Raw genomic sequence first — 22,646 nt, 5'->3', positions numbered from 1 at the left:
TGAACGTGAACGAGAGAGTGTTTGAGATGGCGGTGTGTTGTAGTCCTTGGCGGCCATGTTTGTAGGCCGCACTGTGTTCTGGGAACTGTAGTTTGACGCCAAACTGCATGTAATGTGACGGCGTACACGACACTTGATTTTGTCTCTTTCTGAATCATGATTTGATTTAGTTTAGTCTGAATATTACACTGTTTAAGGTTTTTATCCATATTCTGTATTCATTTTCCCTATCAACTCCTCAGTTGTTTCATAAAATGTTGAAGGTTTTTGCAAATTTCAATTGTGAATCACAAGCCTGCCTTTGTTTCCTGTTCTGTCACTCAGATAAAATCGGGGATATTTTATGAAATCCCCAAGCTCTGGGGTCACTGAAAATGACGCAACTGGAAGAGGAACTGCTACACAACAGGTTCAGCATGAGGTGACTTTGCAAAGTTGAAATAGAGCCTTAGAAGGAAGTAGGCTGTTTGAGGTGTTCTAAGCTTATTCATATGCCTGGCCAAGACTCATGCCATTGTTTGAGTGTGTGTTTGAGATATTTAGACTGTTCTGGGCAGGCTGTAACAGAATTGCAATCAGTGCCTGTGGTCAAGTCTCACTGAACCCATGGAACTGCAGCAAAATTATAAAGATGTGGTCAGAACTGCATTCTTTTATATTAGAAACATGAATGCCTTTTGAGCAAAACAAATATTTTTCATGTGACATGAAAAAATAAAGAAAAAAAAAAGTCGGTAATACTTTATAATAACTTTCATTTGTCATTTTTTTTCAATTTCAGTAACTGTTAATGATGTTTATACATGGCAGTTCATGTCATTGTTACTGTGTGTATGCTATTAAACATTTAATAGTGATAAAGAAATTATTAGCTAGTCAGAATTTAAACATTAATAATTAGAGATAGTGAGATGACTGAGCAAAAATACAGTACCATGAACACCCTACTGAACCGTGAACTCCTGGAACTAGAACTGAAATGTACTTGCTTGGGATTATACGTTTTTTTTTTGTTTTTTGTTTTTTTTGGGGTGGGGGGGGGTGGGGGGGGGGGGAGGTAATTAGATGAATGGATTTGACCTGTGTGCAGTTAAAGTGTCACATGATCACCTGTTCCAGTTAGTAAACATACCTAAACAAACAACAAGCAGCTATTAAAACAAGTCCAGGATAATGTTTTGGACAAGTATCAGTCAGGGTTTGGTTATAGAAGCATCTTGTGGAGCACCATTAATTTCTTTTATTTAAAATGGAAAGAATACAGCACAAACATGACTGTGCCTAGAGGAGGCCATCCACCAAATGTCAATAACAGAGAAGGGCATTATTCAGAGAAGTGACCAAGAGTGAATAACCTCCCCTACCCCCTCCTCCCCAGCATTTGAATATTTTGTGCCCATTATTCCCTATTAAATCCATTTCAGTTCCAGTGCATAATATGGGAAAGTTCAAACACATGAAAACCTTAAATTATAGAAGAAATATGCATTATAATTTCACATTGTGTTAACATAATGTTCACACTAGCAAGTAACAAAGAGACAGGAGATGGTTCATTTCCTATGTAAGTTTGTGACATGTAGCAATTATTCCAGCAACAGAGATGAGTAACAATCGGAATTAAGCTTTTTTATCCATATTAGTTTTGACAAAGTAATAAAGTGGAGAATCTAAATGAGTGCCTTCGTCAATCTTATGAACAATCTTATGGTGCGAGTTGTCCCTCACAGGGATACCTATAAATTATAAATGACATGAGCAGGTGCCAAAAGCAATAACGTCCACAAGGGACTTGCTAAGGTGAACGCAGGGTCAGTATCAGTATCCATGTATTATCCAAATTATGTAGAAATATGTCTCTCTCTCAGATTTTTTTGGTATGTTTGGTTTTTTTGGGGGGTGGAGTGTATAGTATATAGTATTTACCAGTACATTTCTGATATGTGTTTCAGACACGATACTACTACAGTATGTCATCACACCCCCAGTAAAGATTACACTAGTGTTACTCTTTCAGTAATTTACTTTCCAGTCATGTTTTTAACTGTGCACTTGCCAGCCATCTCTAAGAAGAACAAATGACATTGCACAAGTTTAGTAACACAATTTAAGAGAGTGGGTGTATGTGTGTGTGTATGTATGTGGGTGGGTAGGTATGAGAAGAGAGAAAATCTTCCTTCTCTGGCTGATTGCAGAGATAATTCAACATGTCTGATGTAGAGTTAGCAGAGCTTGACTTTCACTACATTCTTGTTCTTTGGGAAAGCAGGGGAGTACTGCAGTGTGTACTGCATACAGCCAACAGAGCGCAGTTGGGATTAAACACTGAAGAAAAAAACCCTGCTAATTCTGTGCCAGAATTATGTTCCAGCTCAAGATTTGAGATGTGTTTACAAAAAGAAAGCCTGGATATTGTTGCAGCAAACTTAGCTAGTATCCACCAGCATCCATATTTATATCTGTTTTCATTCAGTGCTATAAATCTTTCTGTACACTTTTTAATGCAATAAAAAAACACCACGTTTGAATTTGTATGGGATCTCAAACTGCCTTTTATGAAAAACGATCATGATGAAATGCACTTTTAATTATTAATTCTTTTTACACTTACAGCGTTTGTACTGTCAACACTTAATCAGTAGTGTAGAAACAACGTGACATCTGTGTAGATGCAAGCTTTTCCTGTGACCTAAATGCTGGGTAATAGTGCATGTGCTCGAATAACAGCTTGGTTTCCTCCCACAGATTTGCAGCTGTAAATGTCACTCTGTTTGCTGTGAATGGAACTATAATCTCCGACTGGAACAGAGCTTTTAGGCAGCCAGCCACATCACCTAAGTGCCATCTCAATCACATTTATGGGCCCTCTGTTTGTGTTTTTCATGTCAAGAGAAAGAAGTGAGGAGGTTATGATTCCCAGTTAAACACTGTGGGTGCATTTGTTTACTTATTTTCTTTTTCCATGCCACATATTTAATTTCAGAAGTGAGTTTAGCACACACTTGGGCTCTGAGTTACTATGAGAAACCGTCTTCATTTCTTCAATATTTTTTAATGTACATGTAGACATCAACTATACATACTCATATTTTTTTAAAAATAATTTTTATTATTTTTACATGTAAATTAAATGAATACATTAAAATGTTCATAGCATGTTCTGTAGTGTTCTAATATTAGAGGTGAAAACTGAATTATTATGTAATCAGTCGAGTGTATTCTATAATTAAATAAATATTTGATTTAATAAATTAAAGATGTTTTTACAGGACTCTGGCAAGGCTAGCTGTAAAGGAAGCCAGATCTGTTTAATCCTAATGTTTGCTGTTTGGGCTATACTTTTCCTGTCTGTGCTTTATCCAGCTTTCCAGCACTAGTCTGCTGTCTGTCTGAACACACAGCCAGACAGTGTTGTTTGGCCACGCATTCAAGTGCTTGAATTTTTAAGCAAGGCAGACATGATTTTAAATCACAATGTGTCCCTATAGGGGTTTTAGCGTAGATGAAATGTGAAGTTCTGGGAAGAAAATGATTCTCATTGTGAAATAAATTGTCTACGTTCAGTTTTACATGACCCAAGGCAACAAAATGAGAATTTTTCCCCCTTTAACATTCAGCGAACTGATACATTACATGAGGTGAACCTAATGGCAGGGACAGATGTGTAACAGTGCAGTTCAGTGGAGCAAAAGACCTTTTTTTCTCAGTTAATCTATCGTCTACCCTCTGTTCTCATCCCTGCGGCAGCCCTCAGGAAACTCACAGGAACGGCGATAAAGCACGCACAGAAATGAGTCTTCATCTAACTCGGTTCCGTGTTGAATGATTGCATTCAATTATATTTCATTTACATGTGCCTCTGTCTGTGCATCACAATTAAATCCTCTACTAAAGCCTCAGCCAGTAACAATAAACTAGACTGACTCATATCTAAACTGCAAGAGTGACAGATGGCATGCCAAATCAAAATGTTGATAACGGTTGAGTAACATATATTTGATTACTTTATTGATCTACGTGCAATCAGTTATTATGATTGTGGCTGAATTGATCTTGCACAAGCAGCTATGTGTGGTTAATGCAGGGTTTGTTAGTTTTTTTTATTAATATTAATATTAATGTTCTAGCAGTGTAGCTCAATAGCACTGTCAGTACACAGTAATACTCAGTAGTTTATTCACTTTATGGCCAAAACTATGTGCACACCTTTCCATCACACCCATATGTGGGTTTTCCCCAAACTGTGGCCACAAAGTTAGACACACACAATTGTAGAATAACTTTGTATGCTGTAGAATTAAGATTTCCCTTCACTGGAAATAAGACGCCCAAACATATTCCAGCATGACAATGCCCCTGTGCACAAAGCGAGCTCTGTGAAGACATGATTTGCCAAGGCTGGAGCATAAGAACTCGAGTGGCCTGCATAGAGCCATGACCTCAACCCTAATGAACATCTGTGCGATGAACTGGAACCCTGACTGCACACCAGGCCAATTCACCCGACATCAATGCCTGACCTCACTAATTGTCTTGTAGCTAAATGGGCAAATCATCACGGCCACGCTCCAAAATCCAGTGGAAAGCCTTCCCAGAAGAGTGGAGGCTTGAGCTCTAGCAGCAAAGGGGAAACAAATCCATATTAATTACTGTTCAACAAGCACATAGGGGTGTGATGGTCACGTGTCCACATACTTTTGCTATAGAGTGTACATTGCTAATTTAGCATTTTGCATGTCAATGCAAAACACGTGAGTACTGTTGGAAAGAGAAGACCATTTGAGTCATCTATGCACAGTACAGTCAATGATTGTGGTTTAACCGTCTCAGATGGGTTGCCAGATCTGCATGAAAAAAGCAAGCCAATGGTCCATTCTGAACATTCTGTATTTCAGGGAGCTGAAACATCTCAGAACATTTTTACAAAACATATACAAACATTCATACAGCATTGCTCCATCACAAGGAGTGAAAGGGAGAATATTTAGAGATTAAATAGGAAGAAGGTGAAGCTTTTCACGGTGGTCTTATTTCAGCTCAATTAAATGATTGCTATTACATTTCAGTTCTAGGAGCATTAATGTTTTAGAAAGATTAACATTTCCATAATATGAATTTTTGTAGGAATATTGCTTAAGTAAAGTTCTAATAATGTTGTAAAGCAAACCATTGTTATGGCATATGGTTTTAGAACAGTACAGGAGCTTATGTGTAGTTGCACAAAAACACATAGTTTCACCTAAGCAGTTCTTTCACCAAAAAAGACCAAAAGGTTTGTGTTTTTATATGTATTGTCATAAATAAAGAATAATGAGATTAAACCTTTGTATTAATAAACTCAAAAACACTAATGTACAGTGCTAACAGGCTTTACAAAGGCACATATGAGAGGAGACTACCTTACATATCTGCCAATGCATGGTTTAATTTATTAGATATAATTGATTCCATTTACGCAAAAACCCAATCTGAAGACAAAAAAAAAAATCAACTTGTGTCAGCAATTCCAAAGTAGATCAATCCTAAGTGAAAATCATGCACCTGGCAACACTGATTTTCAGCAATTTGTGCAAATTCTCACAAATAAAAATGTTTTCTTTTTTTAAATTATTTTGTGCACGCTGGTTTATATGGTTAATGTAGCAATTTCCTTTGTTATGAATGTCCTCACAGCCACATGGTCAGAGTTGTGACTTACAGAATGTTAAAGTAATGACATTGCTTACAGCTCAATTTGAGAATCAATTTTGCTGTGGCAGTAGGGTAGGCATTTAGCATTTAGCGCCGAGGCAGGCTCAGCGGGTCTCAGCGGGGTGATGGAGGAGCAAGCTTCTCCTGGGGACGGCATGTTGATTGATTCTGCTGAGGTCTGAATGCTTCTGTTTACTTTCCGATCACAAGCACGGGGTGCATAAATCATTCTAATTCGCACCTCAGTTGCAGTGCAGCCTACACTTGCTCGATCGCAGTCAGACTAGTGTAGGCTGGCCTGCTGGGGCCTCAGCCAGCTAGATTTTAGATTTTCTTTTAGGATGCTTGGTTTCACACACATAGACCTATGCCAATACAAGAGCAGGCCTCATTCTGCAGGAAGCATTTAAAAGCACTCAATAGCACCAAAAGGTCACCTTTTTAATAGAACTAGCTGTTTCAACACCAGTAATTACCCCACAATGAAGAAATATTATCTGCGACTCAGCAGCTTTAAAGGTTGCAGTGAAAAATTGGATGTCAATTGTTTCTTTTTCAAACAAACCTCACAAGTATTTCCAAAAATGTTTGATGATTACTAAGAGGCAAAAAGCCCATCACAGTCTTTCCTATCTAACAGCCTGGCACCCTTGTTCTTACACCTCATGGATCTGTGAAACTGGCTGGCTAAGACCTTTGTGAACTAATGCAAATATGAACTATAATTGTTTTGAATACACTGTAAAAATTTCTGTGCTTTAAAAAAAATGGCACCAAAAACATATCAGATATCAGAACTGGAAATATTTACATATAAAGAGACTTGACTGTTCTTACCTCTGTTAGGACTGATTTTATTATATCTATGCTTTATTCTTTATTGTATTTATTATATTTACAATGTAGGTAATTTTTATGAAAGTGTTTAACTGTGAAGTGCTTCATATAAATAAATTAAGCTTAGTAGTTGTTAAAGAAAACAATAAGAAAACAATATCGGATGGCTACTGAAATCAGCTCATACTCCCGGTTTCAGTATCGTTATCAGTAACGGAAAAAGAAAGGTGGTATTATGCCATCTCTAAAAAAAAATACTGTGATCAGCCCTTCATGATACTATAAATATGTTTTGCAGTTCATTACACCAGCCCGTGTGGTATTCCTGGAAACTATTTACAGTACTGGCCAATTACACTGTATCAAAGAACCTTAATGTATAGATACTGTAACAGTGCTGCAAAATATACAATGCCGTTAACTGTCATTGCTGTAAAATTATTTACCTGAAGCAGAAATACAACATTGTCTGTTTTTTTTTTCATGTTTCTTCCATTATTATATCATTCTATGTTTTCAGAAAAATAATAGCTTTGATTGTTTTAGGGGGACTATCCATAGTAACAGAAAGTGAGTCACAAGTGCAGAAAGCTCCAAGTAGAAGTAGAGCTTCAGTACAAGGCCTGAAGTGCAAGTGGAGCCAGCGCAGTTGAAGTAAAACACTCATTAACTCCTAAGTTACTACTATTACCTACTACAAAATACTGGTTCGTTACTCAGTAACTAATGATTAGAATAGAATAGCTTAACAGTAACTACTGAGTCTTGCATTTCTCATGTAGGACTAAGTGAAAAAGGTTTTTACTGGAGGTAAAACAGTATTTATAGTATACAGTAGTATACTGTTATCGATGTGTGATGAGTTGTAGGATGAGTAAAATAAAGAGATCCTGCACTTTTTATTAGCTAAGGGACAGACAAAAATAATCTATGAGAAAGCATAATGTGTTTTTATCAAGTACTTAGTAGAACTAATAGTTTAATTAAGGAAAGGAATACATACAAATTAGAGCAGAGCTTTCGTTCCTCTGGGTGGCCACTGTGCAGGTTAAATAAGATGAAGAGCCAAGGTTTTATATATATATATATATATATATATATATATATATATATATATATATATATATATACATATATATATATATTATCTACTGTTATTTCCATACTTGCTTTAGTCATTCATTTTCCAGTTTTCCAGAGATGAATAAACATGAATAATTAACTCGTTAGAGGACAGACTTGGGCTCGGTATTGACTACATGCAAATTTTTATACAGAGAAAATCAATAATATGTCAATAATGAATGAAGTGTTAACTGCTGTCTGAATTACAGACAGCATATAAAAGAGTTTATAGTCTTAGTTTCAATTCACTTGATTCATCCTGAATCAACGACAAACAATTATTCAAGAGTTTATAACACTTGTCATAAATGTCCCCACAAGAATAGGAATTTCTGTTTGATGTTGTGGGGACATTTGGCTGGTTTCCATAATAAAAACTGTTTTTTTTTTTAGTTGGACGGGCGTGTGGGGGTGGGGGGGGGGGGGGGGGGCGGTATGTGGTTAAGGTTAGGGTTAGGGTTAGGTTTAGGTTAGGCATAACATTTATTAGCTGCATTTATAATTATGTCTGCAGTTGGTCCTCACAAGGATAGTAAGACAAACGTTTGTGTGTGTTGGGGAGTGGCTAAGTGATTGAAAATTAAATCCAACATTTACAGTCTTTTGCTGTCTCTGCATTTTTTTGTCATGTTTGTTCATGTTCATATTATTCTGATATACCATGTGTGAGCTGCCAGTATTCCAGACACGTTTCTGATATTCTGCTGCTTCTGCGTGTTTCTGTAGTGGTTATGGAGTGGCAGATGAGTACTTGCTGCAGTGTATATCTGTTATTCAGGAGACTCCCTGAAGGTGTACGGGGGCTGGCAAGGTGCCGTATAGAAGTGAATTATGATGTATGAGGCTGCCGCGTTCCTGTAGCCCCCATCAGCACTGCACAGAGCCGAAGCATGACTCAGCCTGACACTGCAGAACTTGCACCCTATTCACAATTCTGCCTACGGCTGCTAAATCCATGCAGATAAAGCCAGGATCTTAATGTGCCATTGATAAGGCATTTCACAATGATGGGGAGCAGCTCTACAATTGGACTATAACTTATTAGATGTTACCTAACCAATCATCCAGTTACTGCAGTACACTACATATTAACTATTCTATGACAGCTTAACAATACAAGTTGTTTGTCCACAAACTGAGCTGAAATTGGATCAAGTATTTAAGGCTAGACAGCAAAGTAATGAGGAAAGTACTCACTTGTTTACCTCGCATGTCGCAGATATTCATATAAACTGTCTTTCTCTAGATAAGAGTGTGCCACTGGGTTTTGACTATACAACATCTCTTTCATTAAGGTTGTATGATCATTTCTGAAGAACGGAAACTGTAAGAAAATGTAATGAGCCCAAAATGAAGCTTGCCTTTACAACCTGGCCTGACATTTTCACAAATTACTGTCCACATATCTAATGGCAGTAGTCTGCCACAGAGGGTCTGTGGAGGAGGAAATTGGGCAATTTGGAGCAAAGCAAACATGATGGAGAGGAAGAGCACGATTTCATTTCTAGATTTTGGAAATAAATGACAAGGCATGTAACAAACAAGCAACTAAGGATTTCTTTTTTTTTTTTTATGAAGGTAAGCATAGTTATAACATTTCTGACTTCTGTCCAGGTTAATCTCAAAAATCTCAAACATGACCTGTACTGATTGTCATTCACTGCTTTCAGAGGCCATGATTTCAGGGCAACCAACAGGTAATGGCATGAGTGGCCATATTATAGCAGCATGGTAGCTTCTCCTATTTTATATCAGGTACGTTAATGATTTCTGTACAGTTTATCTATTTTGAGGCATTTAGATTGACATACTTCATGCTTTCTGGTGTGTGGTGGGTAGTTCTGTATACCGTTGTGTTTATTGTGGTTCATTTGTTTTACTTGAAAGACATTTTGATGCATAGCTTTTGACTTTTTTTACATTTGTCATACTATTTCACATTAGGTAATCATGTCTCTTGTGCTGCAGCATGTTTCTAGAGACATGATTTTCCCCACTGTATATAGGTTTACTGAAATTGTCTGAAATTAAAATCCACATTAACATTAGCCCTGACTGGAGCTTTGTACTAAATTTCACTAGCTGACAATGTATTTGAAAGCAATTTCTCTATGAAAAGGAACGTGGTGTTGTTCTTTGGCATAGCATTCCACTGCAACAGAGTCTGGTCAGTGTCAGGAATTAAAGGATGGCCAGTGTGGGAGTGTTTTTGATGGTCTGTTCTTTGATGGTCTGCCCTTTGAGGGTATATTTTACTACACCGGATTCACTGGCCATGAAAGCGTGCTATCTATTGCAGGCCAATTTGTCATGGATTCTTCTTGTCAAGTGGCTATATTGTCATTTCAACCATATACTGCTAGTTAGTATACTGTGTTCCTCCAGGACCATGGTGTGAATCATTGAATCATTGAATCGTTGAATCGTTGAATTGTTCACCTCCATCCATACATCTCCTTCAAACACCCAACCTCCATTTACATCTACATTACATAACGTTACTAATTTATTTTAGTATTGCAATTTAGTATTTAGTATTGCATCGTACATAATTGCACATTATATCACACAACTGGCACATTATTTGCACAAAACTGCACATATACACACTTTGTATCTGTACTGTCAGACTGCTGCTGCCACCATCCATATATATATATATATATATATATATATATATATATATATATATATATATATATATATATATATATATATATATAAATATATATATACTCTTATACACATTTTTTTAATCCCTTCATATATTTTTATGTATATATTTTTCTTTAAATCTAATATTTTTCTATTATTCTATCTTATTTTATATCGGAACAGTTGTAGAAAGCATTTCACTGCAAGTCATCCTGTGTATGGTTATGCATGTGACATAAAAAATTTGAATTTGAATTTGGTACTACATAAAACAATCCAGAACTACAAGAGCCTACACATTTCTACATAAAGTGCACGTGCAAACATGTGCAAATAGCACAAGACAGTACAATAACTACCAAAACAGGACAACAGGCACAGTAAGAGACAGTGCAGCGCCAACTAGTACACAGTTCTAGTAAGAAAGTGAATCAGATATAACAGTAGTGCAGTAGATAACAATATAATAAGTTGCTGTGAATGTAAACATAACATACTATGACGTAGTATTCAGGAGATAAGCTTATACTATATATGGACATAGCAGTTTCAAGTTACATGTTTCAAGGCTGCATTTTTAAATCTATTTTACATTATTTTGTATTGCTCTTTGTTTACCGTGCTACATGTTTGCTAGTGTTACTCCAGTTTCACAAGTTGAGTTCTTATGCTTGTGTTCTGTCTGTGTTTTGACTATGGATTATGGATTTCTGTCCTTTAATTCAGACTCAGCTTTTTCATTCACTCAATGCAATGGACTGTGAATTCTAAATAAAAGGAGTACTGGCTGTGATGTAATCTAAAAATCCATTCCCATTTCACCATTAATGAGTGATCTAGTATAGCCATACATTAGAAAACTAGACAGCATGATGCAACTACATGAGAAAGGAAGCCAGAGAGAAGGACATCCAGTTGAGGCTTTCCAGCACCAGTGTCGAAACCAGCAAGAAGTGTTCTGTCTAATTTGAGACGAAGACCAGACAATGATACAATCCAAGCAAGATCACCATAAGACCAAGACAAAACAAGAACTAGATTAATTAGACTGTGAGATCAGAATAAAGACCACTCATTGTTTTGGTAGTGTATCTAAACTGTTCGTGAATTAGAGACCTACAACAGAAGAATATCCACACTTGACAACTTCAAGCTGACTCAAAAGGTTAAAAAAATACTTTTTAGAGAAGTTGTAACTTCTCTAAATGGGCTCAAGGCCAAGAGGAGATCAAGATCAAGGCACAGTGGTTGTAGGGTTCTCATACGTTATACACGCTTATTGAAATTACTGGATATTTTCATTCTTACTAGGCTACAATATCCTTTAGATATGATATGATATCTGAGAGGATGATCTGCAGATCTCAGGTGAGTTTAGCTGCCAGAGGATGCTGCAGTATCCCATCTATCAAACAGGATACAACAGTGTCAGTGAGAAAGTGTTTATGAGAAAGAGAGTGTATTGTATCTGTGTTCTTCATCAGTGTGACATGGTGGCAGCAGATGCAGGCACACACAAACACACACACACACACACACACACACACAGATGGAGATTTAAGTGTCACTGTAAGCCTTGTAAGGCTTGTAAAAGGAATTTCCAGTAAAACATGAAATATTAAGGAGCTTAAGGATTCTTACTTAAGTAAGGAATGCTACAGATTTATCTATGGTACATTCATCAAATGCTGTATCATTTCTTCCTGTTAAGAAAGTTTTTTTATCTAACATTATTTACATTCATTCATCTTCATTACCTGCTTTGTGATGATCAAGGTCACAGTGGATCCAGAGCCTATTTTGGCACCATTCACACACTCGTTCACACCAAGGGGCAATTTAGGTGCATAGCTCATCCACCTGCTGGCATGCTTTTAGGAGTGAACACAGGAACACTTCACGGGAACATGTAAAACACTGCATAGACTGTAACTCAAGCTCAGGATCAAACCAGTGTTACATCATTTCACATGAACATTAGCCTTTGCCCAGACCTTTGTAAAATACTGTATCATCTCTTGTTGAGAATATTTTCCTGAAGCACCAATATTTATATTTATTCATCTTCAGTAACCGCTTTGTCCTGATCAACGTCATGAATCCGGAGCCTATTCTGGGAACACTGGACAAGACGCAGGGACCCACCCATCAGGGCACCATGCACACACACATTCACACACTTATTCACCCCTAGGGGCAATTTAGCAGATCCAATCCATCTAAAGACATGCGCATGGGAGAAGGGTGCACCACCATGCTGCCCATGATATTCACAGTATTTATTCACATTTACATACTAATAACTTCAGCCTTATAAACTCACAATTAACAAACTAATTAATGCCTGTATTCAATAATATTTTATTTAATAATAAATGAAAAATCTGAATATTATACATCTGATTTAACTAACACATATTATACACTGAATTAACTAATATTTATTCCCTTTAAAGTTCATAGTCACCAACATGAATTACTGGCTTAATCACCTTGTCTGTCAGAAATGAAGAATGTTAAGCTCTAATATTTACACCCAGTCGCCCAAGTTCAGTTGATTATCAAAATTATATAACATGCTTTGATTTATGCTAATGTATATAGACTTCTTTAGTCATTGATGGAATTATGGAATTAACATTAATTAATATGCATGTATTAAGAAAACTGTTAAGCAAAACTCTATTAATATATGTGTTGATGTACTTTGTCAACATTACTTCTGGTTTATTAATGTTAAAGCTCATGGTTTGTTAATGAATTTTTTGTATTGATGTGGCTGTGGGGACTGGGCCACCTCTTATGTTGCAGCTTTGTAGGAGGTGATGAGCAATGTGGATGTACTGCATATAGGTGAGTGAGAAAAAAAGGACTGGTTTTATTTGTATGGATAGTCATCCTTTCTGTGCTCTGCTGCTGTGCTAAAGAGTGAAAATATCAAAGCAGTGCAGGAAGGCACTGTGTGGGTGTGTATGTGGGCAATTCGTTATCTTAATTTTGATGGAGGCATCAGGTAGCATAGAGACCAAGGAGTGAGATTTGGCTCAGTTTAAAACCCTCATTAAACTGGAAAACCTAGAGGCAGTAAGATGAATAGATATTTCAGGTCTAGAAGGTTTCTTGAAGTTGCACAGGAGGACTTGAACTCTCTGTAATGATAATCAGGTTGTTTTTTTTTTTAATTGAAAAAAGCACAATTTACACTATATGGCCAAAAATATGTGGACATCTGACCATCACACATATGTGGGTGTTCTCCAAACTGTTGCCACAAAGTTGGAAGCACACAAATGTCTAGAATGTTTATGTATGCTTTAATGCTTTTAGCATTAAGATTTCCCTTCACTGGAACCTGTTCCAGCATGACAATGTCCCTGTGCACAAAGCAAGCTCCATGAAGACATGGTTTGCTACGGTTGGAGTGGAAGAACTCGAGCAGTCTGCACAGAGCCCTGACCCCAAACCCACTGAACACCTTTGGGATTAACTTGAACGCAGACTGCGTGCCAGGCCTCTTCACCAGACATTTAGTGCCTGACCTCATTAATGCTCTTGTGAATGGATACAAATCCCCAAAGCCAGGCTCTAAAATCTAGTGGAAAGCTTTCCCAGAAGAACGGAGGTTATTATAATGGCAGAAGGGGGGATTAAGTCTGAAATGGAATGTTCAAAAAAGCACATATGAGTGTGATGGTCAGGTGTCCACATACTTTTGGCTGTATATTGTATAAAACACTCTTTCTCACACTGTTTCTCATTTGGAGGTGTCACATATACAGAAATAGGGTTTGGCCAGATACAGTGAAATGAATATAATCTATGAATGGTGTCAGTTTTAACAGGAAGTTCAGACCTGAAGTACAACGAAATCAGTCAGCATCGACCACATAATATTATAGCACATAATAGTCTATCAATATCTATAAATGTCTAAACAAATATTAAGCAATGTATTTCATTATACTACAGTGGTGGTATTAAATGCTCGATTCTGATTGATAAGATGGTGTTGATGAATTTTCTGTAACAGCATGGCTCAGACAATAGTTCGGCTGCAAGGTTTATATTAACGCACTCGATTTATTACATTATTATTTCTATAGCAACAAATTACATAGAAACTTACACTGATCAGCCATAACATTAAAACCACTGACAGATGACGTGAATAACATTGATTATCTCATTACGCTGGCACCTGACAAGGGGTGGGATATATTAGGCAGCAACTGAACAGTCAGTTCTCGAAGTTGGGCAAGCGTAAGGTTCTGAGAGACTTTGACAAGGGCCATATTGTGATAGCTAGAAGGCGGGGTCAGAGCATCTCCAAAACGGCAGGTCTTGTGGGGTGTTCCCGGTATGCAGTGGTTAGTACCTACCAAAAGTGGTCCAAGGAAGGACAAATGGTGAACCAGCGACAGGGTCATGGGCACCCAAGGCTTATTAATGCGTGCTGGGAGCGAAGGCAGCCATCTGGTCCGATCCCACAGAAGAGCTACTGTAGCACAAATTGCTGGCTGTGATAGAAATGTGTCAGAACACACAGCGCATCATAGCTTGCTGTGTATGGGGCTGCATAGACCAGTCAGAGTGCCCATGTTGACCCATGTCCACTACCACCTACATAAACATCGCTGCAGACCAAGTACCCCCTTTCATGGCAACAGTATTCTCTAAAGGCAGTGGCCTCTTTCAGCAGGATAATGCGCCCTGCCACACTGCAAAAATTGTTCAGGAATGGTTTGAGGAACATGACAAAGAGTTCAAGGTGTTGATTTGGCCTCCAAATTCCCCAGAATCTGGTCGAGCATCTGTGGGATGTGCTGGACAAACAGATCCGATCCATGGAGGCCCCACCTCGCAATGTACAGGACTTAAAGGATCTGCTGCTAACATCTTGGCACCAGATACCACAGCACACCTTCAAAGGTCTTGCGGAGTCCATGCCTCGACAGGTCAGAGCTGTTTTGATGGCACAAGGGGGACCTACACAATATTAGGCACGTGGTTTTAATGTTATAGCTGATCGGTCTTTATAGCAGATGCTCCATGCAAACAGATCAGCTTTCTGTAAGGAGATGTTCATTTCACTGCTCCGGGTGTGTGTGTTCACAGTGTGTGTGTGTTCACTACTGTGTGTGTGCACTTGGATGGGTTAAATGCAGAGCACAAATTCCCAGTATGGGTCACCATACTTGGCCACAAGTCACTTCACTTCACTTCATTTAGCATTTTTAGAAGGAGTCTCCAGTATACATGCTTTGTAAAAGTCAGAGGTAATGCTGCTCCTTGAAGTTTCCCAACACTGAAAAGTCTTAAGGACAGGAGGGCTTTTTTTTTTTTTGGTAACGTGACAAGCTGCATTTTTTTGTCTTATTAACTACAAGAGAGAGACAAAAGAAAGGCTAGTGAGGGAACGATTATTTATAGCTCTTATAACATAAGTGATAAGATTCAAGATTCTGTTATTGCCACACAACTGTGGTGGGGGTAATTGGGTTTGGTACAGCTTAACAACCAACAATAACAATATACTAAATAAAGTTTGGGACAAGACAGAAAAACACATTCCTGAATGTAATGATAAGTGAATAAAAAGTATGAGGTGTCAACTGTTGGCACATTTCTGTGGTATAAGAGGACTAAAAAGCTTCGGGATGTGCTGTTAAGGAGGAAAACAGGTTTCATTGTCATTGATTATTTTCCTATAATGGCAAGCCCCATTGCTTACATACATATTTCTTACATACTGTTGTTCACAGGTGGATAAATCCCTATTAAAGTTGTATTTTTTTGTTGCATGCACAAACTGATAAAAGCCTTAAAGCCAATTCATAAGCTTAAGGCTTCTGGGGAAGCTGGTCCAGGTGAGACATTTTGTGTCAGATCAAGCGTAACCATGCATTTGTTCATGTTTCTGTGAACCTGAAATCTGTTAGCTTTGTGAAGCCTCAGTGATCCGAACTCCCTGCCAGAGAACACTATAGGCACCATTAGTTTAGCCATGGCCTGAGCTAAAGCCATTTGGTTTTGGCTGTTTTTCTGAAGATTAAAGATCATTGTAGTCATGCTTTACAACTCAGACTGCAGCACTCACAGCAGATGGCATTGCTTACCGAACCCTGTCTCTTAGTGGGCGACTCATTGCTTTTCATGAAGTAAAAAACGATAACCAAAAAAAAAAAAACATGCCCGCATTAAAATTACATATGAAACCATTACCTAATAAGAGAGTTCTGTTAAGTACTTTTAAGTTTATGTTTATTCTGTAAGCGCGCAGAAGACTATAACGCCGAAACTCAATTACATTTTGTAATGTTAAAATTTAAACTGAATACATTTCTTGACTCACTGCCTTAAAAGGTCTGCCCATCTGCTGCAAAATTCAAGTTTGGCTTCTTTGTAGCATTACTGGATATAAAACCGGGATCATGTTTATTTTATGTGAGTAGGAATTAGAAGATTAAAGTAACAGCACAGGATTAGAGCGGAGGTTTTAACAATGCAGCAGAGACCCGAGCCTTCATTGTTATATTTGATCTCAAGTCTGTCTCTCACTCTCTATCTCTCAAATGTTACTCAGTCTAGGGGCTTTAAAGAAAATTCACATCCAGAAATATTTTCTTCAACTTTTACTAGCTGAACATTCCTTTTATCTCTAGTAGAGCTTTTGATTATGCAAAGGTAAGGATCACCATGTTACATCGATGCCTGACAGGGAAATATAATGTATAATTCTCAACATCTCAGCTTTAATGTGTATCTACTTATGGTCTCAGACTGAAAGCCTGGACCTCGAGGGGTCTTGTTAGATACAGTATCTAATTATAAAGAATATGCTAGAACAGAGGTTTCGAAGTTCTGAAAAGGTTGTCCCAAAGTAGACTACTTCAAAGGTACAAATAAGTCTATAAGATCTCACTTTGTAATATGTAAATTACATGGTAACGTGCAGTATTTATCCTGAGATTGTGCACAATTAAGTAAGGCATACCACAAAAAACAATTATTAGCAAAAGAAATCTAATGAACACTACATGTCAAGGATGTAATGAGCAGTTCATAAATGTGTCATGCAATATGTTATATGCTGCCATGAACTGCCATGAAGGGTTTTGTCCAGTTATATAGCAAAGTGCTTGTACTATTACCGTGGTCATGATACTGAAATTGTCATAATGGTTGATTCATCATAACACATACTAACATTTGCTATGTGTGCTCTAGCATTTAGTGTTTTAGTACATGTTTTTGATCCTAAAACTGTCTCCATCCATATTTATGCAGGGAATGCTCCCCATTCAACAAATGTCTACATAATGTCTACATTAAAAATAAATAAATAAATAAATAAATAAATTTTTTTTTTTAAAAATGTAATACGGTATAGCATAAAAATAATAGACAATTTAGAAATGAAAAATAAAATAATATATGAATGAGAAGATGACAAGCATTGAAATAAACTAATCTAATAAGAGCCTTTTACATTGTCATTACATTGCTGCATGAATAGTCCTAGTTATAACAATCATATTAATTACTGTAAATTTGGTGTATATATATATATATATATATATATATATATATATATATATATATATATATACGCACACATATATAAATATATCTATATCTATCTATCTATATCACGTTTCATGTTATTTTTTACATCATGCTTTGACAGTTAACAGCTTAATAACTTAATAAGACAACTTAATAAACAAGATGTTAAATCAAGATCATAAAATTGTAGTGTGTGGGGGATATCATCTATCATTTTATTATTATTATTATTATTATTATTATTATTATTATTATTTTCTCAAACTATTTAACCTATTCATTTGCCCTTTTGATTTATCAAATTAATAAAATAATAGCAATGTTTTGGTTAATTCAATGCATTCTCCTATAAAGACAATTTGACCACAGTATAAAAGATAAGCTGTTGTTCATAATATGATTCAGGAAAAAAATGTCCTTGAGATATGTTCTGCATGTATCTGATTAAAATGGTGTCTCCTCCAGTGCTTTCTTGTGGGAAAAAAACAACAACTCCTACAACTCCTACTATAGCTTTCCGAATGTATTTACAGCCCAAAGCATAAATTTCACCATGACATAGTTGTTTATTGTGTTTTATTGCACAAGAGAAGTGTAATAAAACACAATAAGTCCAAGGTCAGATTCACATGTAACTGAAACATGCTTCTGTTTTTTGCATACTCCACACTGCACATTCCAGTCCTGTTCAACTGGCTGAGGACCTCATGTCTGTAGTTACATCTGAGGTCTGAATACTGATGTGTGCAATTTCTGTATTAAATCCTCACTACACACACTTGAGGTTATATTACATGTTTTTGATCTTAAAACTGTCTCCATCCATATTTATGCAGGGAATGTTACACGTATGCAGAGATGTGTTACTCGGGTACTGAAGCTCCCCATTCAACAAATGTCTACATAATGTCTACATTTAAAAAAAATAAAATAAAAAAAACAAGGGGTTGCTGTCAATGTAATACGGTGTAGCATAAAAGTAATAGACAATAAAATTAAAAATAAAAGAGACTAATATCATGATATATGAATGAGAAGATGACAAGCACTGAGATAAACTAATCTAATAAGAGTCTTTTACATTGTCAGTGTATGTGTGTGTGTGTGGCTCTATCCTCATTATTTGGCAGCTTCTAAAATAGCGCTTGATCTAGCACATCATATCCCATGTTATTTTTACATCATGCTTTGACAGTCAACAACTTAATAACTTAATAAGACAACTTAATAAAGCTACAAGACGCAAAATCGAGGTCATGAAATTGTAATGTGTGTGGGATATGATCTATTTTATCATTTACTATTATGATTGTTATTATTATTATCATTTTCTCAATCTATTTAACCTATTCATTTGCCATTTTGATTTATCATATTAATAAAATAATAGCAATGTTTGGTTAATTCAATGCATTCTCCTGTAAAGACAATTTGACCACAGTATAAAAGATAAGCTGTTGTTCATAATATGATTCAGGAAAATAATGTGCTTGAGATATGTTCTGCATGTATCTGATTAAAATGGTGTCTCCTCCAGTGCTTTCTTGTGGAAAAAAAAACAACAACTCCTACACTTTAATAAATTATTAGGGTCATATTAATGTATTTAATATTGGCCTCAAATGGGATTCTATAGCTTTCCGAATGTATTTACAGCCCAAAGCATAAATTTCACCATGACACAGTGTGTTTATTGTGTTTTATTGCACTTCTCTTGTGCAGTAAAACACAATAAACACAACAGGTCATGGTGAAAGTCCAAGGTCAGAATCACATGTAACTGAAACATGCTTCTGTTTTCTGCATACTCCACCCTGCACATTCCAGTCCTGTTCAACTGGCTGAGGAGCTCATGTCTGTAGTTACATCTGAGGTCTGAATACTGATGTGTGCAATTTCTGTATTAAATCCTCACTACACACACTTAACTCAACTCTGAATACAGCCCAGTATGCATTATTGATTTGTTTGTGTATGTGTGTAAATCTTACTTTCTGCAGCATTTTCTTGATTGATAGTAGTCCTTTCTAATGACTTGGCTTTGGCCTTTCGCTCCAGGACACCAGGCAGCATACTAATATAAACTGGTGAAAATGAGCTGATAAGGCAATACTTACTGATGAGCTGCAGTACTGAACGAAGACAGTGGCTCTTGGAACAAATTGACAGTTGAAGATCGAAAACATTCTGAGGGGCTTAGAAGTGAATAAAAAAAAAGCTTCTTTGGGAGCTTCAGGGAGAGGCCAAACAGAACAGCCCTGTGAGTTTGCCTGTGGCTCCTAACATTGTGTTCACGGCTTCAATTGGAATATTATTTTAGATTGATGAGTTTCTTTTGGGCATATAAAATTTGCACTTATTTAAAATTCATAAAACTAACCAGACCAGAAGCTGTCAGGTTTTTATTTTTTATTTTTTTGAATATCATATGGTGCTTCATAATTAAAAACAGGAGAAGGCTACAGAGCAGTAGTTCTTGCCAGGTCAAAGAATTACTGCGAGCATGAACATGATATGAAATCAAAATCAAACTCTTCTCTGTTTTTAGGAAGTGAAATGATAAAATGTTTAAATCAACTACCCTGGTGGGCTTGACAATAAAAAAAAAAAATCAGGCTAAATAGACCTAAACATGGCAGTGTTAAGATTTTGAACTTCTAGTACATTCTGAAATGTTCATTGTAATGTTGCATAAAACATTTGCCATTTTCAGAGGTATTTCTGTAAATCTATCATAATTTTTAGATCATGGCTTTTTTTTTTTTTTATTTAAGACATTTATTTAAACAGTGAACAATAGTTCATGATGACAATCAGTCTGTTCCATGCTCATGTGGTGCATTTATTCAGTCCAAAGTACAGGCAGACGTTGAATAGCTCTTTAAACACATGTCCTTTATTTAGCTTCAGTGTAATGATACTATCAACTACTCAGCTGTCAGCTATGATTTGCAATCAGCAAATGCTAGACAGAATGTGGCACAATCAACTTCCAACCCCCTGCTCCCCTCTTTTCCTTCTCCCTTTACTCAGAACATTTTCTTTTAAAAGAATAAAAGGTTTATTTATTTGATCCTCTATTAGAATTTGACAAAAAATTTAAATATCATCAAAGATTTGATAAAGCAAGACTGCTTCTCAGACTAACCCTGACAAACAAAACGGATCAGGTCGCCTACCTTTGTTTTAATCTTTATACAATCCATCTTGATTGCATATACAGATTTCCTGTCAATGGTGTGCTTCTGGGGAGGATACTAGATCCTGTTTTAAGTAAACTAATGTATCGCAGAAAGAATAACATGTTTATCCATGAAGTTTTTGCTTTATTGGCCATCTACTCATGTGAGTTAGGCATTGTATTTCTTCAGGAGGTCATTCTGCCAGTGCCTCTTGCGATCCGGGAAGAGTTTGGGGATTCTAATCTTGCGAAAATCCTCAATGCACTTCTTAAGCTCCTCCTCCATTATCTTCTTCTCCTTGTCCTCTGGATCTTGGGCTGATGATCCACCATTCTGCTTGTTGCCAGTGGTGCGGGGCATTGTCTTCAGAGCCAGAGTGGTGGGCCTTGGCGGGCTGATAGCAGAAAGTGGAGGAGGGCTGGCAGAGGAGTCAGATAGAGGTGTGGAGTGTTCTAAGACTGGGGTTGGAGGTGGGGGAAGTGGAAGGTCAAGGATGTCCTGGGGTTCTAAAAGGGAAACAGGGTCTGGAGGAGGTACATCTTGCAAGTCCAGGTCTGCACTGATCCTGTCCATACATAAGTCATGTACTGGTTCTTCCTCTGGCTGGACAACACCTGGGTTACATGTAAATGCTGGGGTTGATGATTTGCTACCTGTGAAAAGACATAAAAAGTGTAAAGAAATTTAGTAATAATGGAAGCAAATGTAGCTGAACTAGTGACCATATCAGTCAAGCTACTGGACTGACAGTCACATTCACCATGTCCTACACACCAAGGGTTATTTATTGCAACCACAGAGCCTCCTGTTCCTGAACTTTCCACTGACTGAACAGGTCAAAGTTGATATTATTTATAGACCTACTTGATCTACTGGTTTTTGAGCTATTACAGTTTGGATTAAACCAAATTCAAGTGTCCGGTCAAACAGATTAATTATGGTAGCTCAATAACATAGTAAATAGAATAGATTTGACAATGTTGGGTTGGGATTTTCATAGCTGTAACTAAAAACAAACAAAACAAACAAACATAAAACAGGGACCTCCGGGCTTCAATTCAAGGACCCATAGGGGACCCCAGGCTCCACTTTGACCACCACTGCCATAAAATATTCAATGCTTTTTTGTTTTCCTTGGGCTTGACAGCTTGAAAAATGAACAAAGCATCAGTCCCTAAATATATTTCTACAATTTGGTGAGAAACAAAAAACAAAGAATGAGAAACACAATGAGAAAAGACAAAGAGAATGCATCAGACTCACAGTATTTCCTTACTTGCTTTGTCTGAGGGTTTTTAGTCAGTGGGACTTCACACAGAATATTTCATCACATTCTCCCCTTTCGTGTTTGCCCTATCAGAGTACTCCAGTTGACCAACCAGAGAATGACAGATTGAGATCAGATTGAGATAAATTGAAGAAGAGAGCATGAGAAGATATGAAGTTTGATTCTAAGGCAAGTTGGAGTGGGAAGAATATGGAAGAATCAGTTAGGGAAAAAATGCTGCTCCAGTGTTTTGGTATGTTGATGCTTTGTCAGCTGAGTTTGCAGGGGTGAGAGCCTTGCACAGCCATCTTTCAGATGAACAC

At 37.0% G+C, this 22,646-nt stretch overlaps 1 protein-coding gene across 1 annotated transcript; it reads right to left on the bottom strand.

The window, feature by feature from the left end:
• Positions 1-20,707: 20,707 nt before the first annotated feature.
• LOC128318647 (BTB/POZ domain-containing protein KCTD16-like) lies at positions 20,708-21,825 on the bottom strand. Its single transcript, XM_053235777.1, has one exon. The coding sequence runs from the start codon at positions 21,627-21,629 to the stop codon at positions 21,225-21,227; it is 405 nt and encodes a 134-aa protein (XP_053091752.1). The 5' UTR covers positions 21,630-21,825; the 3' UTR covers positions 20,708-21,224.
• Positions 21,826-22,646: the final 821 nt, after the last annotated feature.

Source organism: Pangasianodon hypophthalmus, chromosome 7, assembly GCF_027358585.1.
Source record: "Pangasianodon hypophthalmus isolate fPanHyp1 chromosome 7, fPanHyp1.pri, whole genome shotgun sequence".
Classification (NCBI taxonomy): domain Eukaryota; kingdom Metazoa; phylum Chordata; class Actinopteri; order Siluriformes; family Pangasiidae; genus Pangasianodon; species Pangasianodon hypophthalmus.
The sequence above is the reverse complement of the archived record's forward strand: the minus strand, read 5'-3'. Positions and strand labels throughout refer to the sequence as shown.

Excerpts from the sequence above, each read along its gene's own strand:
- LOC128318647 (XM_053235777.1), bottom strand. The coding sequence starts at position 21,629 with ATGGACAGGATCAGTGCAGACCTGGACTTGCAAGATGTACCTCCTCCA.